General features: G+C 50.1%; 1 protein-coding gene across 1 annotated transcript in view; it reads right to left on the minus strand.

Annotated features, from left to right (window-relative positions):
* The window catches only part of CLEC16A (C-type lectin domain containing 16A), a 196,341-nt gene that overhangs the window by 155,842 nt on the left and 14,509 nt on the right, over window positions 1–25,990 (minus strand). The window contains 8 exon segments of the mRNA XM_032460792.1: window positions 7,687–7,800; window positions 11,055–11,108; window positions 12,594–12,768; window positions 15,478–15,601; window positions 15,969–15,974; window positions 17,306–17,411; window positions 20,074–20,222; window positions 25,645–25,778. Of these exon segments, the coding sequence (XP_032316683.1) occupies window positions 7,687–7,800; window positions 11,055–11,108; window positions 12,594–12,768; window positions 15,478–15,601; window positions 15,969–15,974; window positions 17,306–17,411; window positions 20,074–20,222; window positions 25,645–25,778 (862 nt within the window).

Here is a 25,990-nt window from a genome sequence, read left to right on the forward strand (position 1 = left end):
AAAAAAAAAAGGTAATGAACTGTGAAACAGTGGTGACTCCTGTCACCTGCAATGTTCGGTCCGGAACCCTACATCTCATGCTGCACCAAGTGACTATCACTGTGGATGGTGGCAGAAGGGCACGAAATGCAGCAGCACGGGGATTTGGGGCTGATGGCCTGCAACCCCCCACAACTGGGTGGCAACAGAATGATCCCTTAACCTCTGTTAGGTGAGCGTTGGCTTCCTCACGCAGAGAATGTGATGATAATACTGTCTCACTCTTCGGGTTGTCAGGAGCCTCAGATGAGACAGCGAGGAGGGGAACAAGTGTGTTCCTCTTCTGTAAAGTGAAGGCGTTCCCCCACTCGCACTGACCCAGTCAGTACGTTGCTTGCCTACTGGCCTCTCCTCGATCCCAGACAGCCAGTTCACAACCATCGAGGTCTCTGATTCGCCATTTTTTGTGCCTTGACCACCCCAACCCCCTACCCTTCCACTTACATCAGGGAGAGCTATCCTTCCTTCGGTCCTCCAATCCAGTGTCACCTCCTCGGGGAGGACTTCCCTCACCGTCATCTCCTGAAGCTGTTTTCCATTTCTTTCCAGATCCAAACCTTAAACCTGTGTTGATGTGCTTGTTTACCATGTTTCCCACCAGGGTGTCAGGACAGGCACCTTGTCTGTCTTGCTCATCCTGCAGCCTGTGAGGCCAGCACGGCACTGGTCTGGAATGTGTGGGTGCTTCCCAAAGACTGCGGCTGAGGGGGATGGGGGAGAGAACGAGGGGCGTTGCTCCTGCTAGGGAAGGGCTGTCCATACCCCAAGTGTCACCCAGAACAATACTGACTGAGTGAATAAAGCCTTGTCAGCTTTTTCCCCCCTTTTCTCTGCTCATGAAGCTTTCAGGAATCTGCCCCATGCCCAGCTTGAAGTTACCAAGGGTCCCCTGGGGTAGGGAAGGTTATGACCAGCACAGCAAGTGGTCAGCAGGCAGTCAGTCTCAGGCCAGCCAGGACTCAGAATTCACAGGGGCAACCCCACTATTCAGCCCCTGGGATGCGTTACGCCCACCAGCCACGCTGACTGTCCTCAGTCAGGCAGTAAGTGACTCACACCACTTCCCACCTAGCCACTGTTGTTAAATCGCTAGAGCAATGACAGAGGGAAGTGACCGGAGTGGCCCTTTTCTCATTCCATGTGCAGTCTCCCGTCAGGCAAAGCACCCCCGCGGCAAAATCCAGTTTCCCAGTTGGAGAACTTTGGCGCTGACCAGGAAAGGATTTCCTTACTCATTAGATATATGGTGCTCGCATCCCTGTTAAGATTCATTATCTCAAGACATCCCAAGTTTACTGCAAGAACCTTCCAGATCCCAGGGTTAGGATGTTCCCACTTCCCTTGGTGTAAACTCTTGAGTCCTCCAATGGCTCCAAGGGCACCACCTACTTTAGACTCCCATCCCCTCTTTCCCTAACCTCACCCCTTACTACACTCCACCTTGCCACACTGCTCTTTGCTGTTCCTCTGACACACCAGGCACACTACTGCCTAGGGGCCTTTGCACTGGCTGTTCTTTCCGGCCCAAATGCTCTTCCCCCAGATATCATGATTCACTCCTTCACTTCCTTCAAGTCTATACTCTAATGTCACCTTCCCCATGAGGCCACCCGATAGAGAAGTGCACCCTCCCAAGCCTCCTGGCACAGCCCTCTCCCTTCTCAGCTTCACTACAGCTGCTTTTCTAGTGCACGCCTCATATTCTGACATGCTTTGATGTTCACTAACAGTTTTATTGTCCCTCTGCCTCTCCTCACTATAAGAGAAGCTTCTGGAGGTCAGAGGTCTTCATTTTGTTCATGGTGTGTCTCCAGTGCCTAGAACAGTGCCTTGCGCACACTCGGTAACTGTGTGTTGAATAGACGAATAAGTAACGATGACTCAGCTTCAAGGGACTCAAGAGTCTTAGAAGACTCCAATGCCCAAAGGGGCCTGGCTGTGATGAGAACTCACAAAGCCCCAGGGCACCGATACCAGAAGTGGTAGGTGCCCTCTTTTTCTGTCCCCACCTTTGGTTTTCCTGATTTTAGCCAAAACCTGGAAAAAGTCACCAATGACTAAATGCAGACTAGGAGAGGTCTCCATTCAGTCAGGGGTGTGGCTCCCCGCCCCCGACAGCAGTCTCCAGCCTGGTGGCTGCCCCAACCTGTTCCGTGCCAAGCTGCCAGGCAGACAGAAAAGCCAGCTCAGGCCTGAGTCACAGAAACTTCTCCACCCCCAACCCCACTCCTGAGTTGCCCACTGTTTTGCCCTGTTGGCCCATCCGGCCTGTGGCCATTCCGAGAACCTCTGGCCCTTCTCCGGCTCACTGGACCAGGACCAGCACTCCGGCCCCTTGGGTCAGTCACCCGCAGCCCTGGCCACAGGCCACTCCTCCATGAGCCTCCACACCATGGTGCTGGACAGCTGTGCAGGACAAAGGGAGAGATGACGGTTTCTAAGAGGTCTCTCATCTACCACGATGCTCTGCTTGGTTTGTGGGACACGCTGCGTCTGATTCTCTCTGATGCGGTCAAACCCTTACCCGCAACTCGCACTGCTGCACTCAGTCCTCTGTAGGCAGCGGTGGCGCCTTGGAACTGTAATCCTGTCTGTTGAGGGGTTACAGGCTAGACCGCAGCAGCCCCGCAAAAAGGGACAGCACACATGACTTCTCATTCTCTGTGGGAATGATTGCAACTGGTTAAGGCCCTTGATTGATGTCTATTCTCTTCCTTCAGCGTTCACTATCAACCCTCTCCTAGAAGCTAATGACGACTTTCAGGAAGAAGAATGTGTCGGCTTCAGAAACAGCATTGATTACCCTGGGGGTCACAAGTAAGGTCAGGGTCACTGAAAGACGTGGGGGAACACTAACCCCAACCGCACAGGGGGCTGTTCTGCCTTCAGTACTTTGGAGGCTCCGCTGCCGTCTGACTCAAGCCTGGTCTGGAAAGACAGCCGTGCAGTGGCGACCAGGCGACCCAAGCCAACAATTAACGCTCTGCTTCCACAAATACACAAGTCAGAGAAGCCAGGCTGCTACTTTCTCAGCTGCTGGCTCCACGTGGCACGTCCTCGCAGAGCCTTCTGCCAGCAGAGGGTCCAGCTCCCAAGAAGGACAGGTGGCCCATGGAGGGTGGACAGCTAACGTTCTATATGTGTGCCCAATCATTTGGATCCCCCAAGAATCATCTGGAGACCATCCCAACTGGCTGAACTGATGCCCCTAGAGAGACGGCTGATGTCCTCATTTTGAGGCAAATAAGCCTATTCTGCCCCAGAATTCTCAGCCCCGACTCCGAGTTCAGAGACAGCCAAGTGTGAATGCACGTTAGCTGGCTAAGCACTTGCACTTTTCAGAGAGGGAATCTGGGGCCCAGACTGCACACAGAGGCCCAGCCTGCTGACACCAGATGGCGACGTTTACAATGGGTGCTGTCACCACTGTCACCACTGCGCCCTGTGCCTGGTCATGAGGCACCTCCCTTTGGGGTGCACTAAGTGTGCCTCTATGTTAATCATCCCAAGGAGGGGATGCAGGGTGATGCTGAAGCCTCAGAAACTAAGGTCATCGTGATGCTAGCATCTGAAGTTTAGGCCTTGCTGTGCACTAGGCTTTGGAATAAGCACTTTACATAACACGTAATCGTCTCTGCAAACCCATGGTTGTTAGTCTAGTTGGAGAGGTGAGGACCCTTGGGCCCGGAGACATGGACTAACTTGTCCTGGGACACACCTAGTAAGGCGAGGAGCCAGGATTCAAGGGGCCCTGGCAGCCTAGCTCCCGAGTCCACTCCACCAGACTGCATCTAAAGATGGAATGTGGAACAGCACCAAAGCGATCCCCTCTGACGCTCCTTCCCCACGCCTGAGCAGAGAGAAGGCGGCATGTGAGGGTCAGGTTCTGAGGCTACTTCTGTTCTGAGAGTCTTGAAGAACATCACAAGAGCCCTCGTGACCTTGTCACCAGTTCACCCACTGAGTCACTCATGCCTGCAGTGAGTGCCCCCAGGCATCTCCGGCCAGCCCCGTGACAGCACAGGCGATGTGGGCGTCTCCAAGACACAGTGCTATGCCTTTGCAGGGGATGGGAAGCCCAGTGGAGGCAAGGGTGGTGTCTTTCCTGGGCACCAGTGGATCTCTGCTGAGGGAATGGATGAATGAATGCAAAAACGAAGGAAGCCATTCCACAGAAACCCAGGATGAAAAAAGTCCCTTCAAAAACAAAAGTACCTACAGGTAACAAGGCATATCCCATAATCTAATCTATACGTTCATTTTGCACAAATAATGAGATGTTGGCAGTTTCACAATGAGTGTTCTCTTCCTCTACTTCCCCCAACGAGAAACATTATCTGCTCTGCATTAGAATTACAGCAAGAATTATCCCCTAGGAGGAACCATATGATTTTAATGCACAGATGAATTTCAATTAGACATTTATCTAGCCATGCTGATGTGTTTTAAATTTAACCCTAAATTACAGACTTTTCAAATAACTCTGCTCTCCGCTCTGCTTCTCTCTCCTCAATTTTGGTTTGGTTTTGTGAAAGGTCTGCTGGTAAAATGAAGCAATACCAGTAACTTATCTACAAATTACGGGAAGGAGAAAGTAGGTTAAAAAAGACCAAGAAACTTAAAACAAGTATGATCAAACCACATCCGAGTTAGGCAGGAAACAATAGGAGACTGTTCTTGCTCAGAGGGAAGGAAGGTAAATCTTACCAGGACTATTGTCAAACAAGTCATAAATGAGATAAACCCTTCCCAAATTTCAACTGCAGTCATCACAACAGACTTCGATTTTGCACCCAGGGAAAGGCAAGAACCGAAAGTAGAAAGCTGACACTTTCACTGGGGCTGGCAATTCCTTCCACACTGAAAAGAACCTCTTTTTCGTTCAGGCTTCCACATGAGCGGTTATGTGTCCATCACAATGGAGGCAGGAACTCATCCCAAGAGGAGGTCCTTGGGAAAAAGAACAGATCTCCTAAATGCTCCCTCTGATTTGAGGGTGTTCAACTAAAGCAAGTATCCTAAGCTGAGAGGTCACCAGGAACTTCCTGCAATTTGCTTTTGCTCTAATTGGAAACCCCACGTATCAATGTCAATATCCTGCTTGTGACATTGTGCTACAGTCTTGCAAGATGTCACCACTGGGGGAAAACTAGGGAAAGGGTGACGGATCTCTCTCTATTATTTCCTGCAACTGTACGCCAATCAATTTCAATGGAAAAAATCTGCAAACCCAAGCACCCCAACAATCTCTGGGTTCATCTCTTGGAACATCAAGTCTAACTTCAGCAGTAGGGGTCTTATGGGTAGACATTCTGCAATGAAGCCTTAGCAGCAATCTTGGGGTCTGGAAATCACGCGACAAAATGAAGTCCAAAAGGACCCACTACATTTCAACCTGTTAGTAACATAAATGTGGTGTGTTAGCAGCGGGCTGGGCAGGGACTGGGCAAATCTGATGGCTAACACATGCCTCACCCAAAGGGGGCGGCCTCTGAGAAGGTTCCCGCGCAACTCAGACTGGATCTTCAAGACAATCCTGATGCTGGGACTTTTCTGTGAAACTTCCTACATTTTAAAGTTGGCAATTCGTAAAATTTTCCTTTAAACACTGTGAAGACCAAGTCAAACAGCTCTGAGGGCCAGATTGCCGTCTGTCGTGCACTTAATGGGCACTTTAAATATATTTTCTCCCCATCCTCACCACAGCCCTCCAGAGTGGGGCTTACACTCACTGTCTTCTAAATGGGGTGAAACGACTTGCCCCAGGCGACCCACCAGCTGGCAAGGTCCTCAGCAGCCCCCTGGGCCCCCCGCCCGCTGATTCTGTGGACTCAGCATTCCATTACTTGCATTCATTCAGCGAAAGTGGGTTTAAGAAAGTTGCAAAGAAAAATCTCCAGCTGCATAAACACTAAGTCAGCTCCACATTTTCTAGACTGTGTGTTGTCACAACATGGACCACCAGGGAAGTCCTTCCTGTAGAGCACTTGTTACCCCTGTCACCTCTAGGTTGAATCCTCTCACCAACACTACTCCTTCCCGTTGGAGCACTTACAAGACTTGAGGTAGTGCATCTGTTTGTGTATTTTAGCAACGTCTGTCTCTGCTGGACTGTAAAGCCCCAGTGTGACAGCGACCATTTAGGATTTTGAATATCCCCAGACCTAGCACGATGCTCGATCCAGAAGGGACAGGCCAGACAGGGGCCATGAAAAGGCCCCATTCAATTCAGCTGAACTGACACCGCCACCACCACCATCAAGGACAGGTTTCTGGAAACCTTTTCAGAGGCTCTAATGTTCTCTTTAAAGAGCAAAGTGGTCCGGCCAAGACACTGTATGCTGGAAAAACCAGAAGGGCGGGAGACTCTTGTCATTGTGCTCCATGCAGATCTGGCCTTTCACACTCTGAGCTCATACTCCACCACGTGCTCAGATATGACAACAGAGCCAAAGGCCCCAGGGCAAGCCCTGCCCGCATACCGGTGTGCTGACTGCCTGAGAACCCGGCTGCAGAGACACAGCCTTCATGAAACAGCCTCTGTCTAGCTCATCTCAGACCCGTACGTGGAACCCAGGCTGCAGCAGAGCCAATGACAGGTAAGACCTCTGATGAGAAGGAACCAGCAGCGAGGGCCTGCCAGGCGGTCGGTATGGTAAGGACACAGGTACAGAGGGAAAACACAGGCTACTTTGGGGGAAAAAGCAAGCTGGGCCAGTACCAAGGTAGCCTGGAGTTCAGCATGTGTGAACAGGATGGTAGGAGAGAAGGCAGGCAAGGTAGACAAGGCCAAGCGGGGAAAACCTCGGGAGATGTCATCACACTGGTCCTTGGGGTTTCTTTCTAGCAGAGCACAAAAGGCACAAATATGCACAAACCGCAAACAGACTCTGTTTAGGCCACAGCTGGGCGATCGTTTAACACTTGGGAGTATTTGCCTTAAGATGCAGCTTTCCAGAGGGGAGGGTATAGCTCGGTGGTAGCGTGCATGCCTAGCATGCATGAGGTCCTGGGTTCAATTCCCAGTAAGTACTTCCATTAGATAAATAAATAAATAAACCTAATTACCTCTCCTCATAAATAAAAAAAATTTAAAAAGATAAAATAAAAAAAGATGCAGCTTTCCAGCTTGTCAGAAGCATGAGAGAACCTGGCACTACTGCATCCGTACTCCTGCAGAACAACCGCAGGGTCAGGTGGAGCAGCAGCTGCTCAACAAGGGACACGTACACCCTCCAATTTGTCACAGTCCCCACTGCTCCCTACTGCTGTCTCACAGGGTCCCTGTCATTCATAGGTGTTCCCTGTCCAGTCTCCATAAACATTTGTGCCAGAGGCAAAGCATTTTCTCATCCTGACCCAATAACAGTGTCTCACAGATATACAACCAGAGGCCCAGAATGGTCCAAACCTGTGTTCAATAACATATGATCAGTCAAGTCCACTCTTAGTGCTTGACCCCAGAATTTTCTGGGTATGCGTGTCAGTACTCTGATTAGGTTCTCTGAGTCCCAGACCAGCTTATGCATCATCATCAGTGCTGTGTAAGTAAAATGTTGATTTCTGGTTTCAGAGAAACACACATTAACAAAATGAGCCATGGCTTCTTATCAGGGTCTAGAAATGGTCCTAACACTAATGACTTACGCAGCTTCTCTGCACATCCTGTTCAGGCTTAGCGTATGTCTCAGACAGATCACCGTTCAGAATGACTTCAGCTAACGAGTTCACCAGGGGTGCGTGATGTATAATTAGGAAGACCTGGTAAGAAAAAGAAAAATGGAATTTGTGTTACAGTGTGCAGACTTTCAACCTCTTCCTCCTCAGTCTGAAACCACTAGGCAGGGCTCCCTAAGTGCCGTGTTTAAGTGGCAATCCCTGTGATGCAAAATCCAAAGAATGGGTCACGTTTGGGAGAAACTGGTTACGCTTTTCTCCTTTTAGGGCTAGGCCCTCCTTCACTCAAGACTGCTGCCTGTTTGGCTGGCTGCTCTTCAGCGGAAGGAAGTGAATTAAAGCAAGACTGTCCCTCACGGCTGGATGAAGCCAAATCCGGCTGAAGCGGAGCAATGTGGGAAAGGAGCGCCAAACCCGCACGCTCCTTCCTCTCTACAGGCATGTCAGTGTCAAATCCGATTACGATAAGACCAGGAGGCCCCGGCCCAATACTTTAATTATATGGAAAAGAGGGCCAGCGAGTCTTGTTCCAATCAAGGACTTGGCAGAGGTTCGGCCATGCAGAGATCCCATCCCTGGAGTGAGTGCTGACCCTCACAGTGGGTTTGAGCACACCAGAATTCCAGGGCTGTGTTGGTAGACGTGGAAACTGTGGGGAGGAAAAGCCACATGAGCCAGCACAAGAGTTGTGCCAGGATGCAAAATCAGAAGGCGTGGGGCTGTCTGGGATGGCCCTGCTACCCCACCCTGTTGCCCAACGTTCAGAGGAATGGCTTGAGGAATCAGGGTATCCGAAACTGCCTTGCAGGGCTGGCTCAGACACACCTGCTGGTTTGTTTTAAACTGTGAAGGCAACACCGGTACCGCAGTGCAAGCTGGGATATATCAACCGTCTGCCTATAAGAGGGTGTGTGCGCACGTTTGTGTTTGCTTATGTATGTGTGGAACAGGGTTTCTGAACCTTGGCACGACTGTCAGGTGATTATTCTTTGCTGTGGGGGGCTCTCGTGTGCACTGCAGGCTATTTGGCAGCGACTCTGGCCTCCACCCACTAGATGCTAGTCACACCCCCTCCCCAAGTCTTGACAACCAGAAATGTCTTCAGACACTGCCAAACATCCCCGGGGGGAGGAGGGGGTGAAGTCGCTGCCAGGTGAGAGCCCCTGGCAGGGAACGGCTCTGGAAGGACATGGGAAAACCCTGTTAACCATGGTTGTCTCCAGGGACAGAAATCAGGAGACTGAGTAAAAGCAGAAAGGCAGCTTGGTTTTCACCTGTTCAAACTTTACAACTTAAAATATATATGTATATTAAAAATATATTCTAAAAAAAGAAAGTAAAGGCAGAAACTAAAACACTGGCTGCCCCTGAGGAGTGGGACTGGGTGCCTGGGGGCCAGGGGTAAGAAGAAGATTTTCCCTAAATGTTGTATTATACTGTTTGAATAGGGTGATATACTGTTCAAAAATATAAATACAATTCAGATTTAAGGTACAGGCAGAATAACCAAATGTAGTACCTACTAAAAAAAAAAAAAGGACACCTGTTTTAAAACACTGGGGAGACACTGACTATCGTAGGCTGCACAGTATGATCAGAGGAGTCCACGTGCTCAGGGCTGTGGCCGGTATTCAGATGCTAGTGACCATGAGGATGAGTGGATTCAGGCCACACACACTCAGTGAGCACCTACTAAGGCCCACCTGACAAAGGCCGGTGTGGACATGCATGGTGTTCGTTCCTTCCTGGGTCCGGACAGACAAATGGGGGAGACCAGTCACTGCAGGGTACGTGGAGCCGTGCGCAGGCCAGACTTGAAAAGCTGGGCCGGCCTGCCCCTATTACACTCTTGTTGGGAGTGGTGGCTTAGTTTCAGCTGGACAGCATCCCCCATCACAGTGAATTAACATGGATGCTTCTAAAATCATTTGTAAGGATGTTCTGATGTAGAGCTTAAGGACTGGGATTTATACCTGATTCGAGGTTTTCACACATTTAGGCAACGTTCTGACAAAGCTATGTGGAAATGCGGTGGGACAAGAGCTCTACTCTCAAGCTGAGGGACACCCATGACAATGCTTTTTGTGAGAGACTGAAACAAATAATTAGGTGCCTGAGCCCCTGGCCCTTCACTAGGAAAACAGGAGAAATAAGGGTTCTCAGGGGAAAAGTGTGGCCTGACCCCCTGCTCCTCGGAGTGGCCCAACAGCGGCAGGGTCCTGAGGGTGCTTGCCACGGGATTCCTGTGGGTGCAGACCTGGCCCGCTCAGCCCTGCCAGCCTCCCAGAATCCCGAGCAGGAGAAGCTGGCAGATTTGTAACAAGGCGGCGGAAACAGCTGCCGGGAGGGGCTGGGGTTTGCACAGAGCCCTGTCGCACAGAGGGGCATTCAGAAGGAGTCGGCACCGGAGCACAGCTCCGGGCAAACAGAGCCCCCAGAACAAGACTCCGGGAGTAACAGGGAGCTGGCCACGTGCAGATCCCGGCTGGCTGGGCCCGCTGAAAAGAGGCTGGGTCTGCACCTCTCTTCTCAGACCAACCGGAGTCAGACCCACCTCAAACTCGAAACGGCCCAGGGACCCGGTGAGAAGGACGTTCTCTCAGCAAAGCAAATAAATACCTGGGCCACTGCAGAAGTGGGAACAGAGCTCTGGTCAAACGTCGGACTACTTGACAGTCTAATGAGATGGCCTGAGAGTCTGGACTGCTTGTAATAAAAATATTTTTAAAGTTATGTAACTGGGTCACCATGGAGTTTTTCCCTTCTTGTAAATATTACATAATTACGAGAAGGAAACACACTTGTTTAAGAGGGGCAGGCAGACAAATTGGCTCAAGACACAAATCTGGGAACTGAGGCTGCCACAAGATACCTTCCAGAAGGTAATCTGGGAACTAGAACCCTGACAATAGCCTTAAAAAACGGCCTCATTAGGGGAAGTCTGTTAAACCAAAATTGCTGTGTGTGTACACATATTGGGTCCCACAGTTTGGGGCTTATTTCAAAATGGCCAGGAATAGGACCCACACAGCCCACATTTCAAGGGTCTTTGGAACACTCCTTGGTTGTTTTGGAAACCTCAGTCTCCACAGTACACGTGCCAGGGTTGATTTATTTTTCATTTCTCCTTAAATTTCCAAGTACTACCATGAAGCAGATACACAGCACCTCTACTTAATGTCAGGAAAATAGAATCCCCTTTCATTTTTGTTATTTTATTTCAAGATGGGGGACCCAGAGAGAGAAGATGGGGCCATGTGGCCTGGGAAACTTCTGAAAGGCAGGAGCCCTCCAGGGACCCCCGATGTGTGGGGACACCAGCAAATGATCAAACGCACCTGCGACAGAAGGTAGAGAGAAACCGGCAGGCTGATTTTCGGTCGTTCTCCTCCCTAGGGAAGGTTGGGGGAAGAAGAGAGAAGTTTGGGTTACACATGTGAGCAGCACAAGATACACGAAGCCAAATGCCATCTGTCTGAAGGGGAGGCGCCCAGTACCCCGACTTCCTCCAAGACCTTGAGGCTCTTCTTTGCTGGTGGCAAAGTCTACCCTGCAAAATAAACTCGCAACCTAACCCTATCCACTACCATTTGCAAGGCCGCTGTCCTTCCACCTGAGAAACCTTTCACCATTAGTTATGGATTAGAGGCTGGACCCAGGAGAAGAACGAGCTCCTTAAATTACCAAGAATGTAAATTGCCCCCAGCTGGGGCACCGAGAGCCCAAAGCCCAGCAGGAGAGGCCCCGGAGGCCTGCTCTCAGGAAGGAGCTTTCAAAACAGTGAGGCGCAGGGACAGGCTGGGTGCTCTGGCCTCAGAGAAGCCCCTCATCTGTACAGGCTTCAATGGGCTCCATCTCACACCAACCCTGGGAGGATCTTCAGGACCCTCATTTTGCTCAGGGAGGTTACTGCCTTGTCCAAGGTGGCAGAATGAGGAAAGGGAAGAGGCAGAATTTGAACAAGGTCTGAAAACTCCGATTCTCATGCTTTCTCTCTGCCTATAGATCTCGTTAGGGTTGCAATTTTCTTTTATTCACTAATTTTTAGCAAGAATCCCCGTGTTCCATCACCAGAAGGAAAGCTATATTCCCTTGGGACATGGGTGCGGAGGCTGAAGCCCCTGCAGTGTAACCAGCTGGCTCTGTCCTGCCTCCTGTCAAGGGCTCTGGCCCTTAACTCTGGGTGGTACTGGTCTTCTCTCCCTGAAGTGGCACTTCTCCTGGGGGAGCTGAGACCACCCGCTTAGAATCACCTGGGGGCCAGATTCCTGGCCCACTCCAGACCCACTGAGCCAGAATCCCTGAGAGGAGGGAGGAGGTCCGAGGATGTGCACTTCAACAGGCGCTATCCCCCCAGGGGCTTCTGAGCCCGTGACTGTGGCCAGGCGCTATCCGGGCTCTTTTCCTAAGTGCACTCCATCCCTTCCCGTCCGTTCTGTGCCAGTTTTGTGGCTGGCTGGATCTTCTCCAAATCAATTAGCTCTGGCAACTATCCGAAAAAGTTACCAGGGATGAGAACACCCAAGAGAAGGACGCACAGAAACCAAGAACCTAAATTTGTAAAGGTTTCCTGTTTCCTTCTGATGTCAGTCATCTTTTCTCATTCATTTAAAGTCCGCACACACACACTCATACACACTCTCCCCCCACCCCAACCCCCACCTCCCCCCTTCCCTCTCTCTCTGTCTCTTTCTCCCACCCTCTCTCTCTACCCCCTCTCAGGAAATAAAAGGAAAGGAAAACCAGTGTGCTTTGAAAGGCACTTCCCTCAGGCTCAAAGCCTTGGAAACTTGCAAAGCCCGGGCCTATTCAGGGTGACTGCTCTTCCCCTTCTGAAGATGGCCCTGAGCCCACAGGGGCCAGGCCCCCGGACCCACCTTGTCCTGGTTCTCCAGCGAGTACACGTAGAGAGGCAGGAAGAGCCTATTGAGCAGGTGGTCTGTGAGCACATCGTTGAGGAACTCACAGTTGATGATCAGGATGTCATTGAGATAGTGCAGGTGGTCCAGGTGCTCCGCCACCAGGTCACTCAGTTTCCCCCGATTCCGGTGCCTGCAAGAGAAATGCCGACCTCAGACCAGATGCCAAAGCTCAGAGCCTAGGATCGGTGGCCCGAGACTTAGGTTGCTGGCGGTGCTTCATTCACACAACAAATATTTGAGCTAGTCTTGAGAGATACCTATCCTGGTCCTTCCGGTGGATTACAGAAAGAGAAAACAGCCAGGTCCACTGCAATAGATTTTAGGGGACTCAGGAGTCCCCCACCTTCTGGAGCCCTGAGCACAACTCACACCACCACCACAGCCCGAAAGAAAATGGGTAAACAAAGAAAAACCCAGCGAAGCTCTTAGCAAGCCATTTCACACAAGAGCAGCCACTAACCAAGGTGGCAAGATCCCCTGGCTCTGAAGATAAGCAGCATTAACGGAACAATAAATTCTCGCTGATTAAAATGCTCCTGAGGAGCTCTGAAGGCAGCAGCAGGCCTCAGCGGCCCGTCCGAGCCACTGGCCCTGACCACATGGGGTGTTCAGCACAAGGACGTGACCTCCCATTTCTGGCCCCAGGAGGCCCCCGCCTCCTTCCTGGGAAGCAGCAGCACGCTGGTCACGGCCCACGAGTGGACCAGCGTCAAGCTCACCAAGGACGACACCCTAAAACAGCAGATGGGACACTTCCACCCCCTCAAAGCGGCGTCCTTCACAAAGAGCCACCTAGCTAGGGTAGGATGTTTTGTTAGCATCGTGATTATTACTCAAGTAACAGTCATTTTAGAAAGCAAAATTAATGAAGAAAATAAAAGCAAAAAGAAATCAAAGTCTCCTGTAGTCCCACCACCAATAGATAATATTTGGGGACTTGTGACCCTATGGTCCGTTTTTCACATTTCCGTGTCTGCCTACAGTCACGTCTAAACGGCTGGTGTTACGTATCTACCCAGCTAATCACACAGGCTTTAAAATAAAGTAAGGACAGGATCAACTCTGCTTCTCGTACTTAATTTTGGATAATTATTCCTTCTTACACTTGTAAGTATTTATAGCAAATACACGTTGTGAAGCCTAATAGTATAATGAGGATCTATGAACCCACCACCCATGAGATCTTATGTATAACGTTCTGCCTCCTTCTCCCTACTTAATAAGATACTGTGTTCATTTTCCTTTAGCAGAATATTTCATGCACTTCACTTTCTAAACCTGTAGTTTAAAAAATACCTAAGTAATATATGCAGATAAATTTAAGAACTAAATAGCACTGACAAGCTGATAATAAAATACGGCAGCTCCTGGCCGAGCCTCCCCCACCCCTGCCCACTCTCCAGAGGAAGCAGTTTTTAACTCTTTTAGCTGTTTCTGTGGATAGTTCCTCCCATATTTCTCCAAAATCTGTGAGGACCTCTGTTTCGCAATCGAGCCATTTTACGTATCACATAATGACCTTCTGTCACGACAGAATTCTTTGTGTGCCCTCTGTCCCCCACAGTCATCAGCGATTGGTGTGGACATTGTAATCATTCACTGCAGAGCCACACAGAGGACTAGGAGTTCGCTTCCTCCCTTGTATAACTTTTTGCTCTTCCTGGAGTTGTGTCTCTGCATGTTTTATATCCATGACTATTCATATCTACGCGGGTCTCTATTTTCCCATGTGCTCTGCAGATCTGTCATCCCCCTTGCCCTGCTTCCTTCCCAATACATGAGCTCACGTGCTCTCTCTCTCACCCCCGCCTCCTAGGAGACCTCCTTTCCGGGTCCCTTAATCGTCCTGGCCCCATCTAGGGGTGCCTCCTCTCACCAGACCTGTGCAACGCTGTCACTCTGCAGCAGCGGTTCTCAGCTGATACAATTTTCCCTTGAGAGAGACAATTTTGGTTTTCATACTTGGAAAGGAGGTGCTAACTGGCATCTAGCAGGTGGAGGCCAGGGAGGCTGCCAGACACCCAACAAAGCACAGCGCAGTCCTACAACACAGAATTACCCAGCTCAAAAGATCAACAGTGCCAACTTGGAGAAACCCTGCTCTGGATCCCATTCATCACCACCTCAATCTATTTATCTTTTTAAAATAAATTTACTGAGATATAATTTATAAACCAGAAACTTCTCTCAAAGTATACAATTTAATGTTTTTAGTATATTCACAGAGCTGTCCAACCATCATCACAATTAATTTTAGAACATTTTTATCCCCTCCCCCCCAAAAGGAGCCCTATAGTCTTAGGCAGTCACTTCCCCCACACACCCCATCCACCCAGCCCTAGGAAACCACTGATCTGCTATTTCTAAGCATTTGCCTATTCTGGGCATTTCCTATAAATGGAGTCATACAATACGTGGTCCCTTGCATCTGGTGTCTTTCACTGAGCATAATGCTTTCAAGGTTCATCCGTGGTTTAGTATGCGTCAGCATTTTGTTCCTTTTTTTCTGCCGAATACTACTCCACTGTGTGTAAATACATTTTGTTTATCCAGTCACCAGTGAAGGACCATCTTCATCTTTCTGTAAGCTGCCTAGCACCCTATCTACGGCCATAGTGAACTCACTTTCCCGATTCCCCTCTGAGAGGTTTCTGAGTTGTTTCCAACTTTGCGCTGTTAGGAAAAGCGGAAAGGTGGGTGGAACCTTTCAGAGCAGGGCAGTCCACATGCCACCTACACGCAGGTGAGTAAGTTTTGTTCTAGTGCCTGCTTTTTCTCAATGGAAACACAATTCTCCTAGAAGCACTCTATTTAATAAGCGCCCTGGGAGGCCACTTACTCCTCATCCGTCTGCACACAGTTGTCGAGCTCGATCACGTGGCTCCCGATGAACCAGACCAAATTGGAGAAGTAAGGGACAGCAGTTTTATCTCTGATATAGTGCAGCATGGCCTGGTTATCCACTGAGAAAATTTACAAAAGAAGAGGGGAAAAAAAGTCAAGCTACCAAAAATAACTTGGGGGAGATTAAAAACAAAAAACCACAATGAAAAAGCCCTCTACAATGAATCTTTTCTGTCTTTCCTGGAAATACTTAAAAATGGATACTTTATTCAGAAAACTATACTCATCGAGGCAGTTCTTATGCTGTTTTTACAATTAATGAGAACAATCAGTTGGGCTAAACATTAACAGTGCCTTAGAAAGCCCACTTGTCAGCAGTACGTTTAGCTAGGCTACAGTGAAAACTGGACCATTCTCAAGCAAGTTTCCTGTATTTACATGTACGGGTAAGTTAAGAAAGCAGAAAACCAGAAGTTATTAACTTACATGACACTGGAATAAGGAACACAGGAATCGTCATTGAAGGAAAGGCAAAAACAGACAACAGTTAGCGGGGTTAGGAACTGGGAGGGTGGGACAGCTGCTCAGAGGGGCAGAGGCATCTAAACGGAGAGACACTGGTTAGAAGAGGACAGAACGGGGGAACAGGAGGCGGAAGGACTGGGCTCAGACTGGGTTGCAAACTCAGGAGCCTGCGGGCTGGACAGTGGCTCCAGGAGTGAAGCTGGCAGGCCCAGCAGGTTATCTGGGGAGCATGGGCCTCAACCCTAAAGGGGGCAGCTGCTTCTCAGCGCCAGCTCACCACTGCCCTGCAGGACTGTGGGCCCACAACAGTCACATCTACACTTCCAAGTCAGAAATCCAGACTGTCACCCAAGAGCTCCCAAGTTTTAAATACTGGCAACTATATATATTTTTCAAAAAAAAAAAAAATCTAAGCCAATTAAAACCTGTCTGAGAGCTGAATTTGGCCCTCAGGCCCTCAGTTTGCGACCCCTCGACTGGGCCCCCTAGGTTCTTAGAAAGGCTCCTCAGTTTAAGGCAATCCCAGAACCAGACTGGAGTGAGTCCCCGAGGAGCTGCCTAGCACCCCCCCCCCCACCAATTAGGGGGCATCTCAAGTAACAACATGGTAACTTGTGAAGGTCAAAGCATTTGGCCCCTGAAAAAACCAGGTCCCAGCTTCAGCGTGATGACCACAAGGGAAACAGGCAGAGGGGCCATCGGAAGGCAACTCCAGGTCAGGAAACTTGTGTCCAGCCAGCCTTTGTGCCAGTGCGGGCAGGGAGCCACAGAAGGGCTTTCTCCCAGAGGCAATGATCCGGGCAATAAGCACTCTCGAGAGAAAGGAGGAATCTGCTGAGAATACAATATTGCCCCCTGCTGGTAGTGACATGTAATGGTTTTAAATATTACAGATAACATGCCCCCCTGGCTTGTACAGAAGTATATTTAACAGGCCAAAAGGCAAAAATGTACATCTCCCATTTCAAAGACAGCTTTGCTTTATCTAATTATCACATGGCCACTCTGAGTCCCACGTGTGCCTCTCTTAGGACATCACGACTTCTGTGTGTCAGCGCTGAGTAAGACTTTAACATGCAGAACTAATCGTGCACGGAGAAGGCAGTGGAACAAAAATTCACGTAAGAGGGGAGCTAAATGTCCGATGATGACAAGCTTTCATGAGACATGCAACCCAAGCTATGATAAATGAGCCCCTTGTTACCATCAAATGAGACCTGTTTGTGGGGACTCATGAGCACAACCATCAGCTGTCAAGTTAGGAGCCCGACGAGGCAGGAGCTCATACAGAAACGTACCTTTGTAGACGTTTAAAGTTATGGTTCTTACAGCAATCCTAACCATGCTTTCGGGGTGATTGAAAAACTTGATGGCTTCCGTGTACAGGGCGAAGTCATTAGTGTGCTAAAACACAAGTAGTATCAAAAAAGTTAGAGACCCAGAATACAAGCCTGCCTCCACCCCAACTTTCTGCACCCTGTCCGAGCCCTCAGTAAAAGCCAAAGCCAAACAAACAAAAAAACAACAAAAATGGTACCCATGTGAACCTTAAGCTAGTGGTTCATTCCCATTGGGGAATGTGGGAAGGGACAGGAAGGTGAGACCATGGAAGAAACAGAGGCAGATCCAGGCAACGCCAGGTCTGGCTTCATGATCTGTTCTTCCACTTCTTAGCTGTGTGATGTGATCTTTCTAAGCCTTTGTTTCTTCATCTGTAAGGTGAGGACAATAATTCCCACTTCACAGTTGCTAATGTTAAACGAGATTATTTCAGGTACAGTGCATACCCTGGCACCTGACCCCCAGCTCTCCGCAGTAATGCTTATTGTTACGATTAGCTGCTGCTTCAACTAATAAAAGGCCAGTGCAAAGTGTGACTACATTCAGAATCTTTCAGCTACTATATATTTCTCTATTTGGAAACACTAAAAGTGTAAACATTATCATGGAGGCAGAGAGACTTGGGAATCTTCTGCCATTAAAAAGGGGTCATCGGGAAAGATCAAAATAGTTCAGAACCCCCACTGACGGAGCCTGGAGGGAAAAGCACACAGGATCCGGGCTGGAACACACAGGGGCGTGCTCTGCTGCCCTCTTCTGGCCAGTTTTCCCACACAGCTTGGATCAGACTGGAGGGCACCCCCAGGCAGTGAGGGTGTGGGGAAGAGGGAACCTGTGACTCCACTGAGGTGACACCTGTCTAACAAGGGCAGTGCCACTCTGAGCACTAGAAGCAGGTGTACACGTAACAAGCGGTGGCTATTGCACTGGCCCACCTCCCACCACTCCTCGGGTGACCAGCAGGATGTTCTTCCAGAAGCATCACTCTGGCCCCAGAACCCAGGGTTCTGCCCTCCCCACTAGATACACAGAAGCCCAGTGGCACTTGAGTGGAGGGAGAAGCTGGCCCCCTATTCTGGTCTGGGTTTCATCTCACCTGGAGAGCCTCTGGGAGGAGAATGCAAACAGCATCCCTCTGGGCTCTGGGCACATTCAATGCGCACCTACTATGTGCCAGGCTAGTATTTCTTCCCTTTGAGACCATCTCTTCCCCACTTCAAATCTAGACAAAGAAAATCAAGGTGCAGGATGCTGTTGCCACATCTTATGGGGACAGCTGGATGAATTTTTGCAGAAACTCAGAGGAAACGTTTGCGACTATGGTCTGACTTCAAACACAGGCTGTGCATGTGACCACCGATCAGAAGACACCTGTCATGCAAACAACACCTGGCTGTGTGGCAAGCGGCCTCCAAGATGGCCCAACGCCCCTCGCCTCCTCTACTTGCCCTGAGTCAGGGCTGGCCTGTGCGGCCTAAAGGGTATGGTGGAAGCGGTGCTATGTGGCTTCTGAGGCTGGGTCAGGAAAGGCGGTACAGCCTGCTGTGGTTTCTCGGGATCAGTCATTCCAGGGGAAGCCAGATGCTGTGCCATGAGGACCCTCAAGCAGCCCCCTGGGGAAGCCCATGGAACCAAGGCCTCCTGCCAATGGCTAGCACCAAATGGTCAGCCATGAGTGAGCCACCTTGGAAGCAGATCCTCCAAACTTAATTCAGCCTTCAGATGACTGCAGCCTCATGAGAGACCAAGCCAGAACGGCCCTACCAGGCTGCTCCCAAATTCCAGACCCACTGTGAGAGAAACGTGACAGAATTCTGACCAGGGAGACTGAAGAGGAAGTCTGCTGGGAGGCTTCCGGGAAAGAAGATTTTGGGGAAGTTAGGAAGGGACACAAGAAGGGACGTCATCTCATCAGACAGTTTGGCAATGGCATGTGAGTGTGTGACATTTGGAGCTGCTACAGCCATACTGGGCCCATGAGGAGTTGGGCCTGAGGACAGATGTCAACTGCATGGTCAGCAGAGCAGAAGACAGAAAAGCTTGGGTTGCTGATGAAGTGGTTGAGCCATGGGATAAGCCAGCCTCAGGACAGCCAACATCTGTACTGTTTGGTGAGATAAATTGACTTAATTGTTTAAGCTTCTCCTAATTGTGAGAACAATAGCAATTTATTTATTTAAACTGCTAGTAATTCTCCCAAGGAATATCAGGATTTTAGCTTATAAGGAACAGCAATGGCCATAATTTTAGGGAGCCAGGTACATACTAGTTACTTTGAAGACATCATCTCATTTAACCCAATCCCTGAAAAACCCTTCAAGCTAGAAACTATCATCCCCATTTCTTAGATGAGGAAACCAAGGCTCAGAGGACTGGAACTTCTCTAAGGTCACATAGCAGAGAATTGGCAAAGCTGGGCCTGACCTGAGTTCCTGTTTTCCCAATAGAGCAACACGACTCAAGTTATTTCTGGGCACTTCTCCCAAACAAGAGTATAGTGATCTCAAGTAGCACAAATTGAATTTTACATTAAAAATAGAGAAGGTAATTTGTTAAATAAAAAAAAAAATTTAAAGCATGAGAAGGTCAAACAGTGTTGGTATGAAAATCAGGAAACAGTGAATGCACAAGGGCTTTGTAAACAGACACAAGGCCACCAGGACCAAAGGCACTGCTCTGATCGGAGAGCTTTCCACCCAAGTGTGTGCCTCTGGCAGTTACTTACCTCGTTGTAAAAGAAGTGGACAGTGTGGTTGTTGAGTTTTAATGAGAGCGTTTTCAGGAACGATATATAATAAGCCATAATCTCCTCATCAGAAAAGTCAAATTTATGGACGATGATAGAATTTACATAGTTATTAGAGAGCAAATAATCTAGAAGGAGAGGAAAAAAAAAAGAAAAGAAAACAGATGGGTTAATTATTCACGCTGGAGGAAAGACAAGCACAGAAAGTCGGGGAACAAGCTGATAACCACGTGAATATTCCTGAACCAGGCAAGCTCACAGTGAGCAGCTTAACCTTTAACCAGCAAAGAAATCAGCCACCACGAGAAGTCACTAGAAAGTTTAAGAGCAATGCCAGGGAAAGCCCGGGCCACCCCTCCCTCCCACACCAGAGAAAAGAACGCTTGAGCATTTTCTTTCATTGCTCGCAAAGTTCAGCAGAGCCGGGGGTGGGGCAGACGAGCTGGTACGTGGGCATTTCACAGACTACCCGCGGGTGAGGGTAGGCAGCGCTCTATCTTATAAAAAGCTGCCCCGTCTTGCCATAAAGGGCTACCCATGATTTTTTCTCCCTACAAGGTAACATGATTTCACAAAGGCCACGTGAGGCTGCCCCTCCACTACCTGCCCAGCGCCGGGCCGACTGCTGTATGTTATAATTCACTGTCATGATACTGCAGAGTAGGCCTCCTTCCCATTTTGCAGGTGAGTAAAAAAATGCTCGGGTTGATTAATTTGCCCGAGGACACAGAGACAGTAAGTCAAAGATGGAATCAAATTCAAGTTCTATGTCCTATGTTAATACCATGTGCTAATGGGGGCCACTAATGAAAACTGGGTGACGAGGGCCTGGGGGCACTGAGGCCACTGGGGAACGGCCACCCTCACTCAGCTCCCAGGCTTGGCCTCCACAGAAGTGCAGGCCCAGCCTGGCGAGAGCATCCAACTGGGCAAGGGAAGCTGGAAAACACAGGTCTCAGATTTTCAAGTGTCGGCCACTAGATCAACTGGTTTTGAAAGCTGTGCTGACCAGTAAAAACAGGTCTACAGACCAGCTGCAGCCCATGGGCCTGCTGTTGGCAACCTTGGCATTGGGCCCCTGCTAGACATGTTACCCCGAGTCCTTACCAACCACCGTGAAGCAGGCACTGTCTGTCCCTCAGGCTGCTGGCCTGTAAGCTCTGCACCATCCCAGCTGCCTCCCCACGAACAGTTAAGGCCGGACATCCCACCTGCACTCTGGGCAGAAACGGGGAGGCAGGAGAGCAGAGTGGTTCAGAGCCTCACTACTCAGAGTCTGGTCCTTGGACAAGAGCTTGCCAGACACGGGGAATCTTGGGCCCCAGCCCTGACCGCCCACCTGCTCAGATCTCTTGGTGGGCCCAGCGCCTTGTGTTAAGAAGCCCTGCAGGACTTCCGGTTGGGCTCCTATATCAGAGGTGCTGGGTCCAAAGGTAGACTTGGATCCTCACTGCCTCTGCCACTTCCAAGCTGGGTGACCTTGGGCAGGCCACTCACCCTCCCCACCCCCCAGCTTCTGAATCTGAAAACAGGAAGGACAAGACCTTCCTCACGGGGCACTGGGAGGACTGGAGGAGGGAAGGCAGGAAAAGCACTGAGGGCAGTGCAGGGCGTGGAGGAAGCACTCAATCTTCTTCTCACTATAATCTGGAGATTCCTAATCTCCATCACCAGCCCTCCAGTCACAAGGACAGATCACAGCTGCTCTCGGGCAAATCAGAAATAAACAAACCATTAAGTTATTTGGTACCTAACTTAGGCCAATCGAAGGATTACTGAAAAGGCTGGAGTCACCAAACACAACACGAAGAGCCATCCAGGGACACGGGGACCCCTGCTGGGTCCTCCTCAGAACATATACTCAGAGGGGCTTTGCAGGTAGGATGTGAAGTCTGGAGTTTTCCAAATCTCCTGACTGTAACAATTCCTCATGAAAATCCTGGGGCCTGCTCCAAGACAGGAGGCAGCAGGTCTGGGGTGGAGTCCTAAGAATTTTAACGTGTTTGTTTATATTTGGGGGGGGGGGTGATTAAGTGAATTTATTTTAATTTTTTTAATGGCGGTATTGGGGATTGAACCCAGGATCTCACACACGTTAAGCACCACTGAGCTATACCCTCTCCTCCAGTAAGAATTTTAATGTGTTTAAAAACAAGGCCTCACACATATCACCAGTCTTAAGTATACAGCTTGATATATGAGGAAATGCACATGTATATAAATCTTAAGAACACGTACCTACATATTTGGTGTCCAGCTCACAAATCTCAGGTGTCCAGCTTGATGAATGTTTGTGAACATATACCCCATGTAGACACCACCCAGATCAGACACAGTACATTGCCAGCTCCCCAAAAGTCCCTCACACCCCTGGCCCATCCACATCCTCTCCCCAGAGACAGGCCCTAGCCTGGCTTCCAGCACCATAGACTCGTTCTGCCTGCTCCTGAACTTCCCAAGCGTGGAATCATGCTGCAAGCCCACACCTGGTGCCTGGCTTCTCTCACTCATGACCAGGTCCGTGTTACCCACGCTGCTGCGTGTGTGCGGAATAGCGCTCCTTTTTTTTTCCTTTCTGCTATACAGAATTCTATTCTTTGTACAGTCCACAGTCTGCCTGAACTTGTAACAAGCAGCCAGCTGATGCTGATGCCTCAAGCGCTTCTTTTCATTCTGGCACTCTGGCTGGGGTTGGTTGGGGACAGATGGGTTGGTAGGAGAAGGGACTGTCAGCCCCGCTGTGACTGATCCGTGGCTTCTGGGCCACCAGAGGCACAGACGCCTATGCTAGCAGCTTCAGATGAGCCACCGCGGGCCTCTTGGCTGCACTCGAGCCGAAAGAGCCACGCGCTCCCAGCGGGGACTTTTCCAGGGCCCCCGCGACGTGACTCTGTGGGCGGCGGGGCCACCTTGGAGGCAGCGGAGGTGCCTCTATTATTCCACTGGGGTTTTTCTACTGCCCCCTCACTGTGTGGCCAACTTTCTGTGGTGTCCCTTCATAATAAACCCAGGAATCTACAAGTAATCTCAGTCTCTTGGGCCTTCTGTCACTTAGATCACCAAACCCAACAGGCAACAGGTGCGCTTGTGAAATGGCTGCTTATCATAGTGAAAATCCGGAAACCACCTAGACGCCCATGGTCACATTAAATAAGTTATGGCCCAGGAAGATGCAGCTCTTAAACCAAACAAGGTAGGGATGCATGAGCGGACAATATGAAAACCTCAGATACACGAGTCAGTTGGAAAAAATAAAGCAAAGAGCAAAACGGTACATGTCCACTGAGCTGTGAGGGTGAGACTCTGCAGAACTTTTGCTTTCTATAGTTTGGTCATGTTTGACATTTTGTCGTTGTATTATAATGAGGACATTTCCTTTCTATAATTAGACAATAAAAATAAAACCAAAGTCACCTATCCTTCTCCCTCCCCATGCATCCAAGTTCTGTAAAGACGGAGTAACTTCTGCTGCTTTTGCAGGGCTTATAAAAGTGCTCTGGTGAATTCCCCCAAAGGCCAGCAACATCTGCCTGGGTTTCTCATAGCACAGCACCCTTTTTGGTCCTAGTATAAGAAAGGCCATGTGATCCAGAAACCCCGGTATTTTCCATTGTCCCAACCCTCCTCTTCATTCCAGTAGCCTTGGGGTTAGCTGGGCTACCAGAGAACAGACATTTGTGGGAACAATGAATTTAATAATAAAACCAACTCTACTGGACACTTCCATCTGCCAGGCCCCATACGACACTCTGCACACCTGCTGTCACACTTAATTTTCAGAGCACTCTATCCACCAGGTACTGGTATGATCTCCACTTCACAGATGCAGAAACTGCAGCTTGGAGAGTTCACTCCGTGGAACACGTGGGGAACGTGTGGTAGAACCAGGCCTGGGACCTGGCTGGCTCTGAGTCCATGGCCTGCACCACTGAGCTGCGTCTTCCCCTCTTGGAGTTTTCAGAAACCACATGCAATTCATATCCAGGGTAACAAAAGCTGTTAACAAGGGAAACCACTTAGGGAGAGTGAGTCAACTCATTTGTCAACTCAGACTCATGGGGAAGCACGTCAAGGAGTCTCCTGGGACAGCAGCACCACCCAGTGGCGTTTTCCGGGACAGCAGCACCACCTAGTGGCCGCTTCCTGGGACAGCAGCACCATCTAGTGGCCCAGAGCCACCAGTCAGCAGCTCTTCCCTACCTCTCCCTCCTCCCCCGTCCTCCTCAGGAGGAATGCCACCATCTCCACCTCTTTCCACCCACCAGAAACTTTTCTCAGACCCATCTTGGGGACCTAGAGCCTGCCTGTGACACAGACATCTGGTCACCTGTCATCACTTCCCTGCTTCTTGTGGGCAGGGCCTGGGGCTGGGTGCAGTCATCTTGGAATAATAAAGCCAGGTAGGGGTCAAGCATAGATCGGGAGTTAAACCAGGGTTTCCCACCCTCAGCACCGGTGACATTTTGGGCGAAATACTCCTTTACAGTGGGGCTGCCCTGCGTGTTGTACGATCTCAAGCAGCGTCCCTGGCCTCTACTCACTCGATGCCAGTAGCTCCTGGCCCCCATGACCACAGCCAGCAATGTGTCCAGACCTGACAAATGTCCCCCGAGAGCACAGTCACACGGGTGGTCGCTGAGCTAACTCACCTGGGGTGAAACCCCTTCTCAATTCTGGCCTCGCCAGAGCTGTCACCTCGGGCCAGCGACTCACAATCCGGCTTTAAATGAGGACACTGATGCCACCTGCCTCTCAGGGTGGTTGTTTCAGAGCAAGAGCCCCGGGCCAAGTGGGGGCAGGGAGTCGGCTCCGAGTCATGCCCTCTCCAGTTAGGCAGTGGGACTGAAACAGGCACGTCAGGTGCCACGGCCAGGCCCTTGCAGGCTCTGTGGCCGAGTTCTCACTCACCCTCCGATGCCAATGCTTATTCTGTTGGCTGATGATTTAGCGACCCCAGCTCTTCAGGAACAGGTTATAAAGAACTGCAAATACCCCCAGAAGCACTCAGCAGAGGGGTGCCCTCTCTCAGCCCTTTACAGCACCCTACCACGCAGGGATAAAAACGGCGTTAGGGACGGAACTGTGCACCCCCAAAATTCATATGCTGAAGCCCTAAACCCCAATGTGGCTATTTTTGGAGATGGGGCCTTGGAGGAGGTAATTAATGTTAAATGGGGTCATAGGGTGGGGCCTTGATCTGAGAGGACTGGTGTCCTGACATGAAAAGGAAGAAATACCAGAAATCACTCCTTCCATATGCACAGAGGAGAGGCCACGGGAGGGCACAATGAGAAGACGGCCATCTGCAGGCCAGAGAGGGAGGCCTCACCAGCAACCAACCCTGACAGCACCTTGATCTTGCACTACCAGCCACCAGAACTGTGAGGAAGTAAGTTTCTGCTGCCTACGCCGCCCAGGCTGGGGTATTTTGTTACAGCAGCCCAAATGCACCGAGACACACAGTAAGCACAGACACTCGAAAAGCAACACGAAAATCACGGCAAACATCATGCTTAGAGGTGTGGAGCCAAGTGTCGGGACTGTCCTTACAAAGTGAGGTCTCGTGACTGATGTTCTCAAAGAGGATGTTCAAGGTCTGCAGCAGCTGAACGCACACATAGCGGCCTGACTTCTGCCGCAGGATGTTCAGGAAGAAAACAAACATGTTCTTCTCCAGGAAGAAGCTGGGAAGAGAACAGGAAAGCGTCAGTGGTCTGCTTCCCCACGTGGAAACACACGTCGTCCCCGGGCTGCACCCAGGGTGCATGTGTGCGCCCCGACAGTGGTGTCCGCAGGGCAACCGGTCCCACCACCCGTGCAGCCTCGGCTTCCACGCTACCCGGCTCCCACGATGCCATCTTCCCTCGAGAAAAATGCAACCTTTCAGACTCTCTTC

This window comes from Camelus ferus, chromosome 18, assembly GCF_009834535.1.
Source record: "Camelus ferus isolate YT-003-E chromosome 18, BCGSAC_Cfer_1.0, whole genome shotgun sequence".
In the NCBI taxonomy this organism is placed as follows: domain Eukaryota; kingdom Metazoa; phylum Chordata; class Mammalia; order Artiodactyla; family Camelidae; genus Camelus; species Camelus ferus.